The sequence below is a fragment of the Pimephales promelas genome, chromosome 1 (genome assembly GCF_988280905.1).
Source record: "Pimephales promelas chromosome 1, fPimPro1.hap1.1, whole genome shotgun sequence".
Classification (NCBI taxonomy): Eukaryota; Metazoa; Chordata; class Actinopteri; order Cypriniformes; family Leuciscidae; genus Pimephales; species Pimephales promelas.
In genome coordinates this window covers 48894375-48916550 of record NC_142769.1, presented here as the reverse complement: position 1 = coordinate 48916550, position 22176 = coordinate 48894375, and the positions used below count along the sequence as shown (strand labels likewise).

At 39.0% G+C, this 22176-nt stretch overlaps 1 protein-coding gene across 1 annotated transcript in view; it reads left to right on the top strand.

The window, feature by feature from the left end:
- Nucleotides 1-18606, top strand: part of fgf11a (fibroblast growth factor 11a) — a 79343-nt gene extending 60737 nt beyond the window's left edge. The window contains exons 4-5 of the mRNA XM_039659980.2: nucleotides 13171-13369; nucleotides 15316-18606. Of these exons, the coding sequence (XP_039515914.1) occupies nucleotides 13171-13369; nucleotides 15316-15452 (336 nt within the window). The 3' untranslated portion in view covers nucleotides 15453-18606. The remainder of the gene's footprint in view (nucleotides 1-13170; nucleotides 13370-15315) is intronic.
- The last annotated feature ends 3570 nt before the right edge of the window (nucleotides 18607-22176 follow it).

Sequence of the window (22176 nt, the reverse complement as noted above, 5' to 3'; positions counted from 1 at the left end):
TTATCTTTTTTCAAGCATGAAATTTTAGACCAAAGAGACGAGTGTGAAGCCAGCCAAGCATGAAACATAAAGCAATGCAAACACGAAAACAGGAGACAGCTTTCTCCTGAGCTTTAAAATATTCTTAAACCGAAACTTACAAGCTGTGTCTCCATACGCAGATTTCCATGCGCATTTTGGGACATCAAAAACTGCTGGATGGAAACGGCGAGAAGCGCATACATTTCTAAAAATGCTTGTTTGAATCGGATACATTTTTTAAGTAAACATGCATAAACTATGTTGGAAACACATTTACTGAATAAATTCCTCGACGCACACTCAGTTTATCAGGAAGTGACGATTTTGTTCTCTCCGACTGGTTCTCTCTGGATGGAAACGGCACTTTATTCGTAAACGTTTAAGCGGTATTCCCATTTTGCGCGTAAGTTAATTTCACAACTTCGGATGGAAACATAGCTATGGTTAACTTTTGAAATGTTTTATGAGGAATTACACATTTTCTACTATACAATACACAAAGCTAAACAAGTTAATTCCCTGGATTGATTTAAGGTGCATCCCAAATTGCATACTACACGGAAACAATTAGTTTTTTTGTATTCGTCATCCTAAAAATTCGTCACACAAACAAACCTTGCACACTGAGTCTGATAAGTATTAGTTAATCTTTTGTGGGGGGATAAAATTGCGCAACAATACAAAATGGTGCCTTCAAACAACAAGGATGATTTTGTTGTCCTCTCTCTTCTTAAAAAGAGAAAAAGAAAGAGGACACATTGGGTTCGTCCAATCTTGAGATTGCGTAGAGAGGAAGGAGAGTTACTCCTTATCAAGTAGATGCGGGATTATCCTGAGTGATTCAAAGTTTACTTCAGGATGTCAGTAGCTCAGTTTGATGCTTTGCTACCAATTTCCGATTTCCGTGAACCAATTGATCCGGAACAGTTCTGGATTGCGTTCACTTATACGGTAACTCTGAATTGTCAAAACACCCCTCAAAATGCTTGCTACAGAGGCAAAAATGCAGAAAATTTAACCCGATCCGACGGTCGAAAGTTTCGGAAGCAATGTGTAAACATTGACATAACGATTTTTTAACCTGGGAAATTCGGGACTTAGTGTGCGAGGACCTTTAACCCTCTGAGGACGGATTGGGCGGATGTCGTTTGGCAGATTCACGAGGAACAACCAATGGAAAAATTGCAGATGGAGAAATTTTTTTCTTACCCAATCAGGGGAAGGTTACCATGACATATTTTAGCAAATCGGAGGACTCTGTAGCCTTGCAAGGGGTGGTACTATATAGTAAGGGATATGACGGAAACAGCGTCGAGTGGTGGAGACGACAGAAAGCGAACGGACGCATCGAGTATAAACAAGGCTTTACGGAGCGAGAGCACGCTGAGATTTATATGAGAGAGAGACAGAAGAATTATAATATATATATATATATATACAGTATATATACATACAATTATAGCATTATTTATTATTTTAGCTCTTTTATGATGGCAAGCAGTAAACGATTTATGGTGGAACAGGCTCTGGAACAATTACTGGAGAGTGACGAGGTGTGACTATTTGTAAATAAAGTTTGATTTTTCGTTGTTCTTTGCACATTTTATTTAACAATTACACATGTCTGTCAAGCAAAGGCTTTGACAAATATATTTTTAGTTCAAAAATTGTTCGTTATTGTTGTGTGAAATGTAATTTTCAGAAATAATAGACAAAAATCGATTTTCCGTTTTTTAAAAACTCTCGAGTATAATGTACATTTTTCACTCATACTTCCTTTATAAACACATTACATGCATGCTTATGTTAGATTATGGTCTTCTGAATCCATAGATACCAAACACATACAGTGTAGTGTTCCCTACCCTATCTCACGACCAATTCGTACGAATTCGTACGAGTGATTCAAAAGTGGCTAATTCGTACTAATTGAATTTGGATTTTGAATCTCCCGGATTTTGAAAAGCAAATGTTGACAGCTATGGTGTGTTGCATAAGAGTATTGGTTCATGCATTGTCACAAACGCGTGTCTGTGCGTGTGTTGTAGGATCAGATGGCCCTGAACACATGGCCTCTCTCTGTCACACATACCTGCCCTAAACTCGGAGCTTATCAATAATTCATGTTTTCCAGTGGCTGACAAACTCGGACGGGGCTCTCCACTGGGACTAAATCACTCACACACACACCTGCAGTCTCTTCTCTCTCTCTCTTCTTCATGCTCGTTCAACTTCTACAACCTCAGCCATTCTCTCCTTCTGCATTCCTGGAGTTCTCTCTTTATTTATTGCCACCCAACCAGGGTCAGCTGAATTTGTTTCCATAACATTACCATACAATCATTTTTAGGGAAACTACACGTTCAAGTGATGCTTGCTTTGCCAAGTCACCTCCACAAGGCTAGTTTTGCCAAGATTTTCAGTGTATTTGTTTTTATTGCACACGGCACTGAGGACACAAGTGGACGCTAATAAAGACCCCGAATGAAAGAGGTCATTGCCATTCCCATGATCCTCTGCTCGGCTGTCTCGTGAACGCGAACGCTTGTGGTGAAGCATGATGATATACCGCAGTAACCTGGCTCTGTCATCTCTCTCGTCCGACAGAACGCTGACGTTTGGGAGGAATACGGAGGGATGGAGGGATAGGGATGGAGGAGTACAGTCTCACAGCAGGAACAAAGTCCTCCATCACCCATAGGAAGGATAGAGAGATGGATTGACAAGAGAAGGCATGCAGAGCGGAGCCCGTGGGGTTGCGTTCATTATTTTTTGATCATCTCTCTTGATCATTCATTCTCTCTATATTCTCTATTTTTTCGGTTCTGCCATTGCCCAGCATTTCGATCCCTTGTTTACCTTCCTCTCGCGCTCTCCTCTGTGGTCTCTCTCCGGTTAGATCTGCTGAGAGTCGTATGCAAAGGTTAAGGTGTTTGGGAAACTCAGTGTCATTGCATGTGTTACCTGTAGGCGACCACTGGAAATTGCTTTCCGATAAAAATAGTGCTTTGTCTCTGTAACCTGACCCATTTTTTAAACGCAACACACAGTGGAAGCCCTCCTGGGCCAGGAACACAAAAAGAGAGGGAAGGTGGGAATGAAACAGCACACACACACACAGAGATGCATATTTGCACTGATAGAGGTGACCTGACAGAATTGGGCCAGTTGAACTGACCAGCTTTTTCATGACAAAGTTTTAAAAGTTACCTGAAATGAAGGTTTAAACCTTTTAATATGGTGACCGTAATATATCACACATTTGAAGCGTACAGTCTTTTCCCTCTCCCTTTACTTCCTACCTCATTATCATCCTCTTCGACCTTCTTTTTTCCATTTTCTTTGCATCTACCTACCTTTTCGGGTTCCTTTCTGTGCCTTTCTTCATTCATACCCTTTCCATTTTTCCTGCTTTATTTCTTTTTGTATACCTCGTTTCCATTTTGTTTCCTTTCCATGGCTTAAAGGGGCCGCATAATGCCATTTTTCTACGTTAATATGAATGTTTAGGGTCTAAATTAAAACTTTGTAATATACTTTTATTAAAAATTATCATTAGTGTTTTAAGAAAACACTAATTTTACCTGGTCAAAATCAGCTCTGTTTTCAGCACGCCGTTTCGGTGCATATGCCTTTAAATGATAATGAGCTTTGCTGACTCCGCCCCTCTGACTCCTTGACAACAGTTGAGGGATATTTTGGAGAGAGAATAGCAGCGGGAGTCTCTGAGCACACATCTGTGCAACCGTATCAGTTTGAACCGGAGTCGGACCCGGAACAAGATGGCGGCCGCAAAGAAGTTTGACAATTAGTTTGGACGTTTCTGTCACTTTGATCTATTTTTTGTATGCACTGGCAGGGTAGAGAAGTGAGATACGAACGCAATGTGTTTACTGATGTATAGGTTAGTTCTTTGACAGATTGACATTACAACTAATGGTCATGAATAACTCAATAAGCGATTTGCAAAGATGAATATAAAGGTTAATAAAACTTTACACTCACTTCTTCTGGAGGTGCAGCAGGGACACGAATTGTTGCTAACGATTCTTTTTTCAGGAGCAGCTTCTTTGCAAAACCAGCTCGTACTGACCCTCGCGTTTATATGAAGCAGTCTGATGAGAAATGATTCGCGCAAACATGAACGCAGTTACGTTGATAGAGGGGAAAATTCCCTTGAAAACAAAACTCAGCCACTGCGTTTCGGATTTAGGAACATCCAAATGACTGCTGTGTTCGTTATTACACTCAAGAACAGAACAACACATCGCTTAGTCTGACCATTGACTTCTATTGTATGGACAAAAAAACCCAGATTTTTCCAACCCGATCTCACGACCAAATCGTACGAAATCGACGCATGATTAAAAAGTGTCTAATTTTGCTAAATCGTACATATTTTACGAATTGGCCAATTCGTATGAATTCGTACGAATGACCTACCCCTTACCCCGCCCCCTAAACCTAACCATCACGAGGGTTTATACAAATCGTACAAATTCGTACGAGTGAGGTCATACGAATTAGTACGAATTAGACACTCTTTAATCATGCGTCGAATTCGTACGAATTGGTCGTGAGATAGCGTAGGATTTTTCTCAAAATATATATATTTTTATGTTCCACAGGGAAAGTGACGATGAGCGCTTATCAGAATCAACTAAACTCTTGATTTTCAAACGTACTGTATGTGATGTAAATTGCATGCCGGTCTGTGATTGTGGGGACATCGACATTTTCACGCCTTTAACATGACGCACAACAAAACGAACCGTGATTGGTTTCTTCACACGTCAGTCAGATGTTCTGATGCGATAGAGTCCAGGCCTTCTGCCGTCAGTCTGAACGCGAGACTATGTTGATGCTGATGTGACTCTATTGTCTGTAATAAGCCAAATGCTTGGAGTGGAGGAGCTGCAGACTCGAGGGAGCATATGTCAGGATGTGTGTGTGTGTGTGTGTGTGTGTTTGTGTAATATGTGTTTTGCTATGCCCTGGAGTTCTGGCAGGATTATTACTCATTTCCAGTAGAGGGTGTTTCTGCTCATGGCCCTCGGTGCCCTGCCGCTGACACTCACACACCTGGATCCGAGCCTCAGGTCCTCACACACCCACACTGATGAAATAATTAGTCTAACTGCTGATCCCGAATGATTCTAGCTGACCTTAGACCACCTAGCCCACATGAGCAAGTACACACACACTTCCCTTTTCTTTTTCCTTCTTGTACACACCTGCAGTCTTTCCGTCTCCTCACACACACACACACACACACACACACACACACACAAGCTTGTGACATTGCCTGCCCTGTTTAAAATGGACTTGATTGGTACTCATTGAGTCTGCAATCTATTCTATCTTCTTCAATTTAAAGAAGTTAACGTCTCTGTGTTGGGTCAGTGAGTGAGTGAATGAGCGAGTGACAGCGAGGGAGTGACTGAGTGAGTGAGTGACTGAGCGAGTGACAGCGAGTGAGCGAGCGAGTGACAGAGAGTGACTGAGTGAGTGAGTGACTGAGCGAGTGACAGCGAGTGAGCGAGCGAGTGACAGAGAGTGACTGAGTGAGTGAGTGACAGCGAGTGACTGAGCGAGTTAGTGACTGAGCGAGTGACAGCGAGTGAGCGAGCGAGTGACAGCGAGTGACTGAGCGAGTTAGTGACTGAGCGAGTGACAGCGAGTGAGCGAGCGAGTGACAGACAGTGACTGAGTGAGTGAGTGACTGAGCGAGTGACAGCGAGTGACTGAGCGAGTTAGTGACTGAGCGAGTGACAGCGAGTGAGCGAGCGAGTGACAGACAGTGAGTGAGTGACTGAGCGAGTGACAGCGAGTGACTGAGCGAGTTAGTGACTGAGCGAGTGACAGCGAGTGAGCGAGTGAGCGAGTGAGTGAGTGACTGAGTGAGTGAGTGAGTGAGCGAGTGACAGCGAGTGAGCGAGTGAGTGAGTGAGTGAGTGAGTGAGTGAGTGAGCGAGCGAGTGAGTGAGTGACTGAGCGAGTTAGTGAATGAGCGAGTTAGTGACTGAGCGAGTTAGTGACTGAGCAGGTGACAGTGAGTGAGCGAACGAGTGACAGAGAGTGACTGAGTGAGTGAGTGACTGAGCGAGTGACAGCGAGTGAGCGAGCGAGTGACAGAGAGTGACTGAGTGAGTGAGTGAGTGACTGAGCGAGTGACAGTGAGTGACTGAGCGAGTTAGTGACTGAGCGAGTGACAGCGAGTGACAGCGAGTGAGCGAGTGAGTGAGTGAGTGAGTGAGTGAGCGAGCGAGTGAGTGAGTGAGTGACTGAGCGAGTTAGTGAATGAGCGAGTTAGTGACTGAGCGAGTTAGTGACTGAGCAGGAGTGACTGAGCGAGTTAGTGAATGAGCGAGTTAGTGACTGAGCGAGTTAGTGACTGAGCAGGTGACAGTGAGTGAGCGAACGAGTGACAGAGAGTGACTGAGTGAGTGAGTGACAGCGAGTGATTGAGCAAGTGAGTGAGTGAGTGAGTGACTGAGTGAGTGAGCAAGTGAGTGAGCAAGTGAGTGAGCGAGTGACAGTGAGTGAGGGTTTGAATGAGTGAGGAGTGAGTGAGTGAATTAATGGGTGACTTAGTGAAGGAGCGAGTGACTGAGTGAGTAAATGATTGAGTGAATAGTGAGCGAGTGACTGAGTGAATAGTGAGTGAGTGAGTGAGCGAGTAAATGACTGAGTGAATAGTGAGTGAGTGAAATAATGGGTGACTGAGGGAGTGAGTGATTGAGCGAGTGACTGAGCAAGTAAATGACTGAGTGAATAATGAGTGACTGAGGGAGTGAGTGAGTGAGTGACAGCGAGTGACTTACTGAGGGAGCGAGTGACTGAGTGAGTAAATGACTGAGTGAATAGTGAGTGAGTGAGTGACCGACCGAGTGAATGAGTAAGTGAGTGAAATAATGGTGACTGAGGGAGTGAGTGAGTGAGCGAGTGACTGAGCAAGTAAATGACTGAGTGAATAGTGAGTGACTGACCGAGTGAGTGAGTGAAATAATGGTGAGCTAGGGACTGAGCAAGTAAATGACTGAGTGAATAGTGAGTGACTGAGTGAGTGAGTGAGCGAGTGTCAGCGAGTGACTGAGTGAGTGAGTGAGTGAATTAATGGGTGACTTACTGAGGGAGCGAGTGACTGAGTGAGTAAACGACTGAGTGAATAGTGAGTGAGTGACTGAGTGAATAGTGAGTGAGTGACTGGGTGAGTGAGCGAGTAAATGTCTGAGTGAATAGTGAGTGAGTGAGTGAGTGACCGACCGAGTGAATGAGTAAGTGAGTGAAATAATGGTGACTGAGGGAGTGAGTGACTGAGTAAGTAAATGACTGAGTGAATAGTGAGTGACTGAGCGAGTGAGTGAGTGAGTGACTGACTGAGTGAGTGAGTGAGTGAAATAATGGTGACTGAGGGAGTGAGTGAGTGAGCGAGGGACTGAGCAAGTAAATGACTGAGTGAATAGTGAGTGACTGAGTGACTGAGTGACTGAGTGAGCGAGTGTCAGCGAGTGACTGAGTGAGTGAGTGAGTGAGTGAATTAATGGGTGACTTACTGAGGGAGTGAGTGACTGAGTGAGTAAACGACTGAGTGAATAGTGAGTGAGTGAATGAGTGAATAGTGAGTGAGTGACTGGGTGAGTGAGCGAGTAAATGTCTGAGTGAATAGTGAGTGAGTGACCGACCGAGTGAATGAGTACGTGAGTGAAATAATGGTGACTGAGGGAGTGAGTGATTGAGCAAGTAAATGACTGAGTGAATACTGAGTGACTGAGCGAGTGAGTGAGCGAGGGACTAAGCGTGTGAGCAAGTGAGTGAGCGAGTGAGCGAGGGACTGAGGGAGTGAGTAACTGAGTGAGTGAGTGACTGAGTGACTGACCGAGTGAGTGAGTGAAATAATGGTGACTGATTGAGTGAGTGAGTGAGTGAGCGAGTGACCGAGCAAGTAAATGACTGAGTGAATAGTGAGTGACTGAGCGAGTGAGTGAGCGAGTGAGTGAGTGAGTGAGTGAGTGAGAGAGAGACTGAGCAAGTGAGTGAGCGAGTGAGTGATTGCTGAAGGAGATGTACAGCAATGGAGTGCTGAAGGAGAAAAGAGCGAGAGAGTCTGTCTTGAAGGGGCTTGTTGTATTATTTTGTCTCGGAAATTCCCCAGTCGCTCAGCTGGGTCTAGCCAAGGAGAGAAGCAGAGGACGAGTGTGCCGCTACAGCTGTGTGAGGTCAGCAGTGCAGGGACGAGCAGGTGTTCTGCCAAGGAAACCACCTCTCGTGCTGACCTGGGGTCAGTTTGTTGTCAGTCTTGTAATGGCCTCCTTGAGAACAACAGTTCGCGGGGCTGTTCTCAGACCTGTGCTTGAGGAAGCTTCGGAAAGTGTCTCAAGTCTGGTTAAAGGGAGAAAACACGGCTGCTTGTTTTATTTTTAGTGCTTAGAACAAGGTGTTATTGCTGCCCTCTGCAATTACAATCTCATTACAACACAGCAGCATGTTTGTCCTCTGTGAAATGAATTGCAATTAATTTGACTAATCATTTACTGCGTTCATTTATCCTCCATTTATTTGACACCGAGTCATTCGTTTCATTTTCTCCCACCTTGAAGTTCATCTGACGTCTTCCTCATGCCCCTGTCATTCTGCAAGCTCGCCAATGCTCACTGGTGTGTTAAACACGTTCTTAGTAAGCAGTTTTCGGATCTCCTCATGCCAGTGCACACATCTATCAGCCGAAATCAAAGTCTTATATCGCATTTTTTAGAGGAAATTCTCATTTTCTCGTTTTGCTGCGGTCTTACGTACATTAAAATTCACCTGTACTACAGATTTTACGGCCAAAGCAGAGAAAAGTTAATCTTCTGTGTGTAATCGTTGTCAGGACCAAATTTGTCTCTGCAAAGATGGCAATGTTGAAACCCTTATCTTAGTGGGCACATTGTCCCCTTCTTTACTCTCGGCTCCACAATTTACACTCGCTAAAAGGCAAAGGTGAGTAAATATCAGCTTTATAAAATAAACTAATCAGTTGTCACCACTTATGCAATATATGGTTCAACTAGCCCTCACTGATGTAAGCTAAATATTAGGAGCAAAAATATAATTTTAGATCAAAATAAATGCAAAATATACTGTAAGAATAAATATGTTTTTATTTTTAAATAAATAACCCTGTTTTGTATTCAACTACAGTTTATAGTGATCTCATCAGTGAAGTTTAAAATGGACAAGAGACTGTATGTAACTATATTAAAAGTCTAAGATGCGTGGACGTTTTTTATTTTTTAATTCCTCCTTCCACTGAAAAGCAAAGATCTGGAGCGATACGAGTTCATTTTATTTCTATGTGAACTGTCCCTTTAACCCTTGTGCTGCATTAGATTTTTAACACCGTTGAGTGCATTAAGGACCAAAAATGGCCACATATTAAACATTGCCTAAAATATTATATATTATCATTATTTTCCACTTTTACCAAGTTAAATCTTTTAACCAGCATCAGTCCTCATCATAACTACCAAAAATGTATTCAATTTCAGGATTTTAACCCTTTAATTACCAGTTTTGTTTGCGAAACCATCGATTTGTATAAGAGGAAAAAACACAAAAATTCAATTATTTTCAATAAACTAAATGCAAAGAGAAAACTTTAGATTTGGATTATCACAGTTCCACTTTGCAAAAAATCCCACTTAGCGCGTTAGAGACCAAAAATGGCCACCTATTAAACATTGCCTATTGCCTAAAATAAGGTGCATTTCCACCCGTAGGGAATAAATATGTAGTGACGTCATCTGGTGGAATACACTATATAATGCAAATATAATGCTTTTGCTTCAAAATGAAAGGATGTTTGTGCAAAAATCATGTTTCATGTATTACTGACAGCCTCAGATTTAAACAACGTTTTAATGGGTTTCAATGGGCCATTTTTGGTCTTTATGGTGCTGAGTGTTACTATTTGATCTACACAGTGTGTGTTATACATATTTTGCAAAATGGGATCACATTTTTTACATGTATCCAAAAAGTCACAATTTTGCCAAATTTCATACCATTTGCATTAAAACAGCCAAAATGGTCAAAGAAATTAAACTGCAAAAGACCAAAAATGGCCCTAATGCGGCATAAGGGTTAAATGTCGGTGTAAATAGTGCCCGTGTAAGAGGCTGATGAGGCACCTCTCCTGTCAGAATGCCAGTCCTCTGCTGATTTCTAGGAGATTTTTGTGCATTCAGAGGATTCTCCAGCATCTTCATTAACTTTACGCAACATAACATGTCAGAAAATCCTTCTGTAATCATCAGATTTGCCTAAATCACACAATCCTAGATTAAAAGGGCAGGGGAGAGAAAGTGCGTGAGACTGTGTTGTGGTGTGTAAGAAGCCAGAGAAAGTGTCTGACCAGATGAAGACACACACGTGTGCTGCTCTGACACCTGCTGGCGAACGAGAGAACTGCAGGCGGGAGGACAAAAACACCAGAGGTCAATGTAATCGCGCCTCTCCTTTATGGAGGAGAACTGAATCCCTTAGGCAGTGCTTTACATAAACACTGGTTGTTATCCTGGTTGAAATTCTCTTCTCGGCATGTTGATATCAACCTGTCCTGATATCAATTGAAGGGGTGTAAACATTAGCTACAAAATGTAAATATATCTTCAGTTAGGTGCAGTGTTTGGGATTGTGGCACTGTAAATGCGGTCAGTAAATGCGTAAGGAGAAAGTGTGTGGGGTTTCGTCCTCGTCCTTTACTGTTCCTCGGCACACTAATGCTTTCAGACTCGATCATCTTCAGCTTGAAGCGCCAGTTCAATTAAATTTGGTGATTAAATAATTAAAGTTGGCATAGGCTTTAACTTTGAGCTCCTTACTCTCAATGGGGTTTGCAATTCAAACCTTGATGAATGTTAAAATATATTAATACATTATTTGTGCATTAAATACTTCTAGTAGTATAATAATAATTATTATTATAATTTATAAAATGTTCCAACCCTTGATTCTAATTGGTCAATATTATAGCTGTGCTTTTTTCATGATAAAACACTGCTATGACCACTATGTATCACTACGCAAAGACCGCTTCAAGGGTACAGAGGGGGCGCTGCTGAGCACACTTCAGAGCATTAAAGGGTTAGTTCACCCAAAAATGAAAATTCTGTCAGTATTTACTCGCCCTCATGTTGTTCCAAACCTCTTTGTGTTTATTTGTTCTGCTGAACACAGAGGAAGATATTTGGAAGAATGTTTTAATCAAACAGATCTCATTCCCCATATGGTAGTCAATGGGGAATGAGATCTGCTTGATTAAAACATTCTTCCAAATATCTTCCTCTGTGTTCAGCAGAACAAATAAACACAAAGAGGTTTGGAACAACATGAGGGCGAGTAAATACTGACAGAATTTTCATTTTTGGGTGAACTAACCCTTTAAAATGCTAAATGGGACAGCGAGCACACGAGACCGAAAGTCTGCATGAAGTGCGCCATTTGGGACAGGGCCATTGCTTACTCATAACATGCATTTCTTTGATAGCACACTTTAAGACCATCAAAACCACGATGAAGATCAAACGCCCGAATGACCTTAATTTAGTTACAGATGTTCTATTGAGCCTGGTACATTTTTGAACCTGTTTTATGAAAGCGGCTTCATTTTAGTTTTAGATGTTCAAAACTTGATGAAAGTTGAGAAAACATGCATAAAATGATTTCAATCGTTCCATAAATGCAACTAAATTTTATTATTACATTATAATACATTGATTAATTATTTTAAATACTTCCCATAATATTATATACAACTAATTTATTTATTACATGATCTTCTAATGGGGCATTTTCGAATATCAAAAGCCTGAATGGCCACAATTTAAAGGAGTAGTTCACTTTAAAAAAAAAACTTTTGCTGATAATTTACTCACCCCCATGTCTTCCAAGATGTCCATGTCTTTCTTTCTTCAGTCGAAAAGAAATTAAGGTTTTTGATGAAAACATTCCAGGATTTTTCTCCATATAATGGACTTCAATGGGAACCAAACGGGTCAGGGTCCAAATGAGAGTTTCAGTGCAAACTGTTCAAACGATTCCAGACGATGAATAAGGGTCTTATCAAGCGAAACGATCGCTCATTTAAAAAAAAAATAATAATACGTTTTATAAGCTCAAATGCTCGCCTTGCTCTGTTCTGTGATGCGCGTTCGTGACTCATCAAAATGAACAAATCTTTTTCTGAGTCAATTCGTTCATTTCGCTCGTTGAATCAACCAAATGACACGGAAATAGATTTGTTTTCATCAAAAACCTTGATTTCTTTTCGACTGAAGAAAGAAAGTCATGGACATCTTGGATGACATGGGGGCGAGTAAATTATCAGCAAAAGTTTTTTTTAAAGTGAACTACTCCTTTAATTACAGATATGCAACTATGAATATGTTTTATGAAGAAGGCTCGATTTTACTTTGGTGATGGAGGGGAGTGTTTCAAAACAAACACATTGAGCACGAGAGAGAGGAAGAGGAGTAAACTCCTTATTCAGCTGCTCTGCTCACCATTCACACCAAGGATCCCAATCAATCCTGGAAATTGGTTTGTTCCCTGACAAGGTTACGAAATGACAGGGTGAGAGAGAGAGAGAGAGAGAGAGAATAAAAGAGAGACGTTGGCTCTATCTCCAGCCGGGATGAAGAGAGTCTGGGAATTTGGGTTTACGTTGAACCAAACACATGTGGTCGATACACTCTAAAAAATGCTGGGTTGTTTTAACCCAAATTTGGGTCAAATATGGACAAACCCAAATGTTCGGTTAAAAATGCAATTAAAAAAAAGTGAAAGTTGAAGTTGGGTTAAAATTTTAAATGACATGTTTAACCCAACATTTGGGTTTGTCCATATTCGACCCAAATTTGGGTTAAAGCAACCCAGCATTGTTTAGAGTGTAAATGTGTAATAAGAAAGTGTGTGTAGGGGCTTTCGTTTACCTCATTTACGGTTCGTCTGGACACTAATGCGTTCACAGTTCTGGCACAGTGAAACGCAAGGCCCGTTTTCCCGCCCGTCCCGGCTGAACTCAATATAAATGCTATATATAGGTTACAGTACACTTATACAGTCTGTTATTCTGGTTAACTCACTATCTGTGTATCTCTGTTACAGGAACATTTCACGCCTGAGTGTAAGTTTAAGGAGTGTGTATTTGAGAACTATTATGTGACATACTCCTCGATCTTGTACCGCCAAACGCAGTCGGGTCGGGCCTGGTACATCGGCATTAACCGGGACGGACAGGTCATGAAAGGAAATCGGGTCAAAAAGACCAAAGGAGCTGCTCACTTCCTGCCCAAGCTCATAGAGGGTACGTCTCTGCTTATAATATTACATTATTTGTTGAAACTGTTTAAACGTTTTGGATCAGTATGATTTTTTTTTTTAATTCTCAATAAAGCAACATTTATTTGATGAAAAATACAGTAAAAAACATTGTGAAAATAGTGTGGAATAATATTTCAATCTAAAATAACAGTTTTCTATTTTAGAATTTATTCTTTTGATCAAAGCTGAATTTTCAGCATCATTACTCTAGTCTTCACTGTCACATGATCCTTCAGAAATCATGATAATATGATGATTTGCAATGTTTTTTTTACTTGCCATGCCAACATTTCTGCCCACGACGAAAAAGTAATAAATAAATTAAATAAATAAAACAGACCTAGTTATTGTGGCACCACAAACTACAAGCCTAACTCAAATATTGTTAACGACAAGTCAGTTGACAGTATTAAAATAAGAACACATAATCAAGCAATAGCACAAATACAATAGAACAAATTTTCATGTTCTTCAGGGAAGTCTAAAAGTAATGTTCAGGTAGAAAAAATAAAGAATCAATGTAAAATGTAAAATAGCTAGGGCTGTCAAACGATTAATCGCATCCAAAATAAAAATTTGTGTTTACATAATATATGTGGGTGCACTGTGTATAATTATTTTATATATATATATAAATACACACACATGCTTGTATATATTTAAGAAATATTTTCATGTATATACTGTATATAGATTTATATATAATTTATATTATATAACAAATCATTTATTTATTTTTGTTATTATTGATTTATTATTATATAATAAATAATTTATGTATTATTTATTATATAATTTATATTATATAATAAATAATTATAATAATAATAAATAATATTATTATAAATAATAATATATATTTTTTTAAATATACATGCATACCATATATACAAGCATGTGTGTATATTTATATATATATATATATATATATATATATGAAGAGTTCAGATGCAAAAGCCTCTAAGTGCCATTTGAAATTTTCTTCTTTAATGATGATTTTTATCAAACTTGTATATTTAAGTTCAGTAATTTCACTTAAATGGCAATAATAATTACCTATTAATTGTTATTTAAGTGAAATTAATGAAATAAAATATACAAGTTTGATAAAAAAATCATCATTAAAGAAGAAAATTTCAAATGGCATTTAGAGGCTTTTGCATCTGAACTCTTCATATATATATAATTATACACAGTGCACCCACATATATTATGTAAACACAAACTTTTATTTTGGATGCGATTTTTATGTTTTAAAAAAAAAAACTTTTACTGATAATTTACTCACCCCCATGTCATCCAAGTTGTCCATATTTTTCTTTCTTCAGTCGAAAAGAAATTAAGGCTTTTGATGAAAACATTCCAGGATTTTTCTCCATATAATGGACTTCAATGGGGACCAAACGGTTTCAGTACAAACTGTTCAAAGGGCTTTAAACGATTTAAACGATTCCAGATAAGAGTCTTATCAAGCGAAACGATCGCACATTTAAGCACAAATGGTCGCCTTGCTCTGTTCTGTGATGCGCGTTCGTGACTCTCCAGTTCGAACTCGTTCATCAAAATGAACAAATCTCTTTTCGAGTCATGACTCGAAGGGTCCTTGATAAGACTCTTATTCATCGTCTGGAATCGTTTAAAGTCCTTTGAACAGTTTGCACTGAAACTGTCTTTTGGACCTTGAACCGTTTGGTTCCCATTGAAGTCCATTATATGGAGAAAATCATATAATTAATTTCTTTTCGACTGAGGAAAGAAAGACATGGACATCTTGAATGAAACGGGGGTGAGTAAATTATCAGCAACATTTTTTTTAAAAGTGAACTACTCCTGTAATGACATATTTAATGGGTAAACGTTACCCTCAGACTTTTCATTTCATGGTGTACTGTCCCTTTAAGAGTCTCTGTTTTTCTCCTGTCTCTCCAGTTGCCATGTACAGGGAGCCGTCGCTACATGAGGTTGCCGAGCAAAGCCCGCCTAGGAAAACAGCCAAAACCTCAGACTCGCCCGTCCATAAAAACGGCAAGAAAGAAAAATTGCTTCCCGTCCCCACAGCATCCTAGCGGCAGGAGAAGAAACGCTCCGTTCGCGCGGACACGCCACGATCGGCCAACGGGAGGTTTGGTGCAAACAATGTTTTGTAGTTCCTCCACCGATCCTCAGAACGTTGACGTTTCCAACAATGCATCAGGGCCCAAAAGGTCTAATGCCCACCGCACTTCCTTTTCGGTCTCTCCCGCTTCCCCGAACCAAGGGAATACTGAGCAATAATAACCGTAACGGTCTGGGGTCAGAGTGTAACCTGAAAGAAAGGATCTTCGTCTTCCTCTCCTTTTTTAGTATTTCAAGAAGAAACACTTCCTCCTTGTGAAGCGATTCGTGCTTTACATTTAAACCCTTTCTTTTTCATTTGTTCAGGCATTTATAGATCCTCCAAATTTGTGTTTTTTTGTTCTTTTCCGAGATTCCCCTCCATCTCTAAGCCTTGTTTATACCCTTCTCTACCTCTTCTGCACTTTGATTCGCTTGAGACACAGAGGCCGTTTTTCACTTCACAACACAGGAAAAGCCCCGCACACTCTCCACGGGATCATTACGGATACCGCCCCACACACACACAAACCAAATAACGAAATAAATACAAGTTCCCCTCCTCTAAGGATGATGATGTTCGCCGGCTCCTGCGCTGATGAATCTGTGGAGGGCGGAAGTGTGTGTGAGCGTGAAGAGTAATGCAATATCTTTTGTAGGATGACTCATATCAGAGGGAATAGGGTGGCATTATTGTTGATTTTGTTATGATAAGTCGTTGTTTTCCTCATTGCAATATGCCCAGAGAGCAATATTGGTACAGCTGCACTCGTTCTCCTCCCTTCTTTTTTGTTCAAAGTTGGTTTTGCTGACTACTGAGGCCGCAAGTTCATGTCCCTACATTCAGTTTTATTCTATTACATTTGCCTGAGAGCAAAGACACTTGAAACAAAAGTCCAATTCTGCTTTATTTTCTTCCGATAACACCGGGGAATTGGACCCGGAGGAGCTCATCCTTGCACAGAGCTGTAACGTCTGACCTCCAGTTGTTAATAATGTCAGTATGTAAATGAAAGCGTGTGTTGAGTGCCATTAGGGAACCTGGCGACACATTGCACTTCTTTCTTTGCAATAATAGTCCTGATTGTGTTTTCATGCGCATCACCTTCATTATAGAAAAATGATTTAATACACTCTAAAAATTGCTGGGTTGTTTTTTTTAACCCAACTTTGGGTCAAACATGGACAAACCCAGCTACATTTTTTAATTAATTTGCCATGGGTTCACTTAACTGTCGGTTGCCACTATATTTTTAAAACAATAATATCTTAGTAAATACCTTAAATAATATTGACAAACTATATATCATTTGAAAGCTTACAATCTCTAGTTTCCATATTTGGTGACTGATTTTCAAAATAAATTACAGAGGAGCCATAATTTATCAATATGCAACAAGAATATTTTCATACTCATAAGGCGTGTTCAGACCTTTATTTTAAAATAGCAGTAAACATGAAAAATCATGAAAAAAATGGTAGATACCTCAGTTTGTTTTCATGCCAAAAGTTCAAAAGATAGAATCCATTCAATTATTTTGGAAAAAAAGGTCTGAAAAGTTTGAAATATCAAGAAAAAAATAATAAATTCACCATTTGTGACGTGGCAGCTAGCTGTGACTTACATGCGTGTTCTTTGTATGTGTTTCTTAGAGGTTCAATTCATTTCAAAATCTGAATCCAAACTTCCCATACTACTTCTGAATAGGATCTCTACTTCAGAAATTGTATGAAAATTGTGAAAATAATGGTTCATATCACTCAAAACACGAATGGAAATGCAGACGCCCTTATATGGGCAGTCATGGAGTCTGATTGTGCCCTAGTGAAAAAGTTTGGTACTGCGCTCAAACAAAATCTTACTGAAAGCTCATTTTTTGAGATATCAACCTAAAATTTGAAACACAACTTGGCTTTGATCTTTCTGCCGTTTTAGAGTAGCCCATGTTTTGAAAATATATATTTGATGTAAAATATGAATAATTAATATTTTTACATTGTACATTTCCATAAACTCAAACTTCTATAACTTTTTTTCTGTTTCACTTTCTTAATTTATTTCACTTCTACAAAAATCTGCCAAATGTCTTCTTTAAAACAAGACCAATCATATGTCTATATTCCAAAGCATTCTTCAATTACAACCATTTAAGTTCAAAATGTGCATTTTCATGTCTATTGAAAAAAGGGGGGTGACAGTTAAGAGGTTAAAACGACCCAGCATTTTTAGAGTTTAGCACACGAACGTTCAAAGGTTGTGGTTTTTTTTTATGTTTTTGAAAAAAGTCTAAATTTATTTGATTAAATATACAGTAAAATCAGTAATATTGTGAAATGTTATGTCAATTTCCATTGTAATATATTTTAAAATGTAATTTATTCCTGTGATCAAAGCATCATCACTCCAGTCATCACTCTAATATGATGATTTGCTGCCCGAGAAACATTTCTGATTATTATAAAGTTTGAAAACATGGATGTTGACATGCATTTATGATGAAGAGAACGTTTACTTTTGAACGGTTGTGTAGCTCTAATATAATTTTGGATGTAGAAAATGTTTATTTAAATCCATAATCATTAGGGTCACTTGCAGAAAGAACGTGTGGCTTTTTTAGTCGTCTAATGTTGTGTGGTTAGTTACATTAGAGCACATTTCCCTGTGGTATCAAGTGCAGAGCTTAAACAAAGTGCAAAAATCAAAATGTTCTTCTTGCTGAGCTGAATAATTTCTCATAACTCGCACCTGGTGTTGAGGAAATTATGCCTGTGATAATTATAGGCTCATTCCCCGACAGCAATGCATTATTGGGAGAAACAAAGTTATTAAGACCAAAGTGGAAAAACTTTAGACATTTTTGACATCTGGTGCGAAACTCTTCGACATTTAGATTACAGTACAGATTACAGTTCACAGCAGCAGCAGGTAATCCCCGTTTAACGTCTCAAGCTGATTGTTTTTCAAATATTCTGCATCTTATTGCTTCTACACATCAATATATGACTATAAGGCATCTTGATTTTTTTTTTTTTTCATACACTATAATTTGTTTGGAGTTTTGCAAGCAACATTGCTCACCTCAGACTCGAGGTTTTCTTTACCGCGGGCAAAATGTGCTTTCAATAACATCCTTTTTTTTTTTAACAGTTTATTATTTATTTCTCTGGAATCCTTTTTTTTTTTTTTTTTTTTTTTTTATTGCAAATGAAAACAACAGTATACAAAGTATACAAAGCATACAACATTAATATTACCCTTGCCAGGGGGTATCACATACATTCAAACAAATTGTAAGTAATACAAATATTTCTCGTTTTCATAGCCTTTTTGTTCAAAGAACCACTAATTAATTTTATATATGATAACATATCACAATAAAAATGTTTAAATGCCGGTTTTTGTTTTATATATTTGCATTTGTGGATATAGAATTTAGCTTGCACAATTAGTAAATTTATAATAAAAAACATATCTTCTTTACTTTGTTTTCTAAAAAAACAAAACACAACATTTTCCCACTTCAATGTAAAGTCCTAGTAAAGTTCTTTCATAATAAAGCTGCAGAAGTCCTTCCAGAAGGTTGTGGAGTGTGTGCAGATCCAAAAAAGGTGCTGGGTGGTCTCAGGGTGATTTCCGCAAAAAGAACAGTTCACATCAATGTCCCTTTTGAATTTCGTCATATAGTGGTTAGCAGTACTTATGGATAATTTTGAAAGAAATTTCCTTGACTTTGTTAGTAATAAAAAACTTATTGGGAATTGTCCATACTTTTTTCCAGTTAATATCATTGACAAAAGAATTCCAGTATAAAACAACATATGGGGCTTTCAATAACATCCGACTGCCTTTAGAGGGAATGCATTGACGTCACTTTCCCGACTTTGTGGCAAAACATCTGCTGCGTGACTGGATTTAATAGGGGAAACTATGAAAATGCGACTAAAACGAACAATTTTATCAATTTGAACTAAATGTTGGACTCAATATAGTGTTCCTCACAACTTACTAAAGGTCCAGTGATCCATGGATATTGACATGCAGCCAGGAATCGTGTTGCCTGACATTTATGTTTGCCTGATTTCGACACCGAGGAAATAAAAGCAATATTGACCTAAACATAAAGCAAATTTGGCTGTGAACGCTTTATATAAATACAATATAGGTAGGTCTAAATCCGGCTGATCACTTATATCAGTGTTATATAGCCTATATATATATCAGTCCCTCCAGGATTTCACGATTTTTTTTTGTGATTTTTGCGATCAAATTGACTGATTTTTGTGGTGGTAATTTCCAAAAATTTGTGAAAAAATTTGCGATTTATATTTAACATTTACCATACTAGTATTCAGTCCTTCCAGAAAAACGTGGAGTTTTTTTTGTGATTGTTGCGGGCAAAAATTGATTGATTATGCGACCCGTTTTCTTTAAAAATGCGATGGAATATGCGGGATATTTATGCAATTTTATGCGATGAAATTGCAGGAATTTGCTAAAATTGAGGGAACTTGCAAAAATTGCGGTTTGATGAAAAAGAGAAAAAAAGTGATTCCCCCAACATCCTGTTAATGTAAGAGTCATTTCTTATTACTTCCTTTGATAAACAAGCATACTACATCATAGAAAGTGCTGGGAATATTTAATTTCTCATCTTGTTTTATTTCAGACTGTAAGAGTGTAAATATGGTGTGGCTCCTTTAAGAGCTGCGCGCTCCCTGTTGAACTCTCTGCAGTGTTATATGTGTGCGGGTAATTTCTGTTTGATGCTACTTCTTTTATCTTATGTTGTTTATTAAGTAACGATGTGACGGTAGAACGTGTGACAGACAGTTATACGAGTTCGATTTGTGAGATGTCAATCGCCTCCGTGAGTCTGTCTGGCGTCGCGTAATTGCGTCACTTCATAACGTTCCCATGGAAACAGGGGGAAACGGCTGCTCTTGTGTGAAGCAAACGCAACATTTTTCAACTTTCTGCTAAGATACATGTGACTTTTTTGCAACGAAAATGCGAGGATTATGAAATTATGCAAATCCCGCATATTTTGCATGGAAATCGGCAATTTATGCGGCGAAACTGCGGCGTATTTGAAAAAATGCGGCCCCTGCATAAATATGCGGACTTTGGCTGATTTTGCATTGAATTCAGCGATCGCATAATCGCGTTTTTCTGGAGGGACTGATATATATCATCATATCGTCCAGCCCTAAAACTTTGGTCAGAGTTTTTAAAAAAAACATCCAATAATGCAGAATATTCAATGATAAATATTAAATTGATGAGTTGTTAATATATATGGGTATGGTTTTACAGCTAAATTCAGCATATTGACACAAAATGATGACTGCAAATCCAGCTTTCGCTGACTGGAGTCCAGTTGTTTCTGTGAATTGCAGCGATCCATTTGTTTCTATAGCAGTCTATAAATATACCTCAGATTTTTTTGTCAAATCTAGTTGTACAGTCAATCGCAAAGCTCTTTCCCACTTTATATGTGTTGTGTGTGTGTTTCGCGGCATTCACGCTAATAACAAATACAGCCGCTCAGTCTTTTTGCCACTCACTGTGAGGAACTGCAGGATGACAACTACGTCACGCGCATTCTTTCTAAGGTGCGTACAGATAAATCTGTGCTAGCTGACTAGAGAAAACCCATAATTACCCATAATGCACTGGGCATGTTGCCATCAAGCTTACCAGAGTCAAATACCACTTTGCTTTAGTAGGACTTTTAGCTTTGGAAGTACGTATTTACGAGTTGGAAAGTCGTGTTTACGGCAGGAGCGTTCAGGTCACTTTCGTCGGACCAAGATGGCGGCGTACCTTCTCTTAAAGGGATAGTTCACCCTTAAATGAAAACTCTGTCAGTAATTACTCGCCCTCGACTTTCGTTCGTGAAATGAATCGTTGAATAAAGACTTGAAGTTGCGCACAGAAAGTATTCCCGTTGCTTGATAAACTTGAGATTGAGTCACTGTAGTCACTCGGACTATTTTAACGATGTCTTTAATATGTTTTCTGGGCCGGCCAGTGTCGATCCCTTAAGAAGCCTATGGAGGAGTGATCCAGCTCTCAGATTTCATCAAAAATATCTTAATTTGTGTCCTGAAGTTGATCGAAAGTCTTATAGGGTTGAACAACATGAGGGCGAGTAATTACTGACCGAGTTTTCATTTTGGGGTGAACTATCCCTTTAATACAGCAAGGTTTTTAACTCTACTTGTAGAAAATGAAGACCAAAGAATGTTTATCAGGGGTGTCTTCCTTTTTTAAAAAAAAAAAAGTTTTTAATTCATGAAGGAAGCCACTGTAAACTTCATCATATATGGTGGTGTTACAACACTATCATATTTTGTGATTATTTTCTTGTAAAAATAATGTCGCCGCTTGCTAAAACCTATAAATATGGTTGTATTCCGCCATGTTTCTCTCTGACACGCCACCAAACTCGCACAGATCATGGCTCAAAGATGGCTTATTTATGACTTTTTGTTGCCATTCATGCGCATTCAACTCGTAAATGTGATCTTTCCAACATGACTTGAAAGTAGAGCCCGACCGATAAAGGATTTTGAAGGCCGATACTGATACAAAATATTTTGGGGTTTTAAAATCCGACATTCCGATATATCGGCCGATATTTTTTTTATATTAAATATTGTTGGATTTCACACACGTGTAAAAGAAAAGCTAAC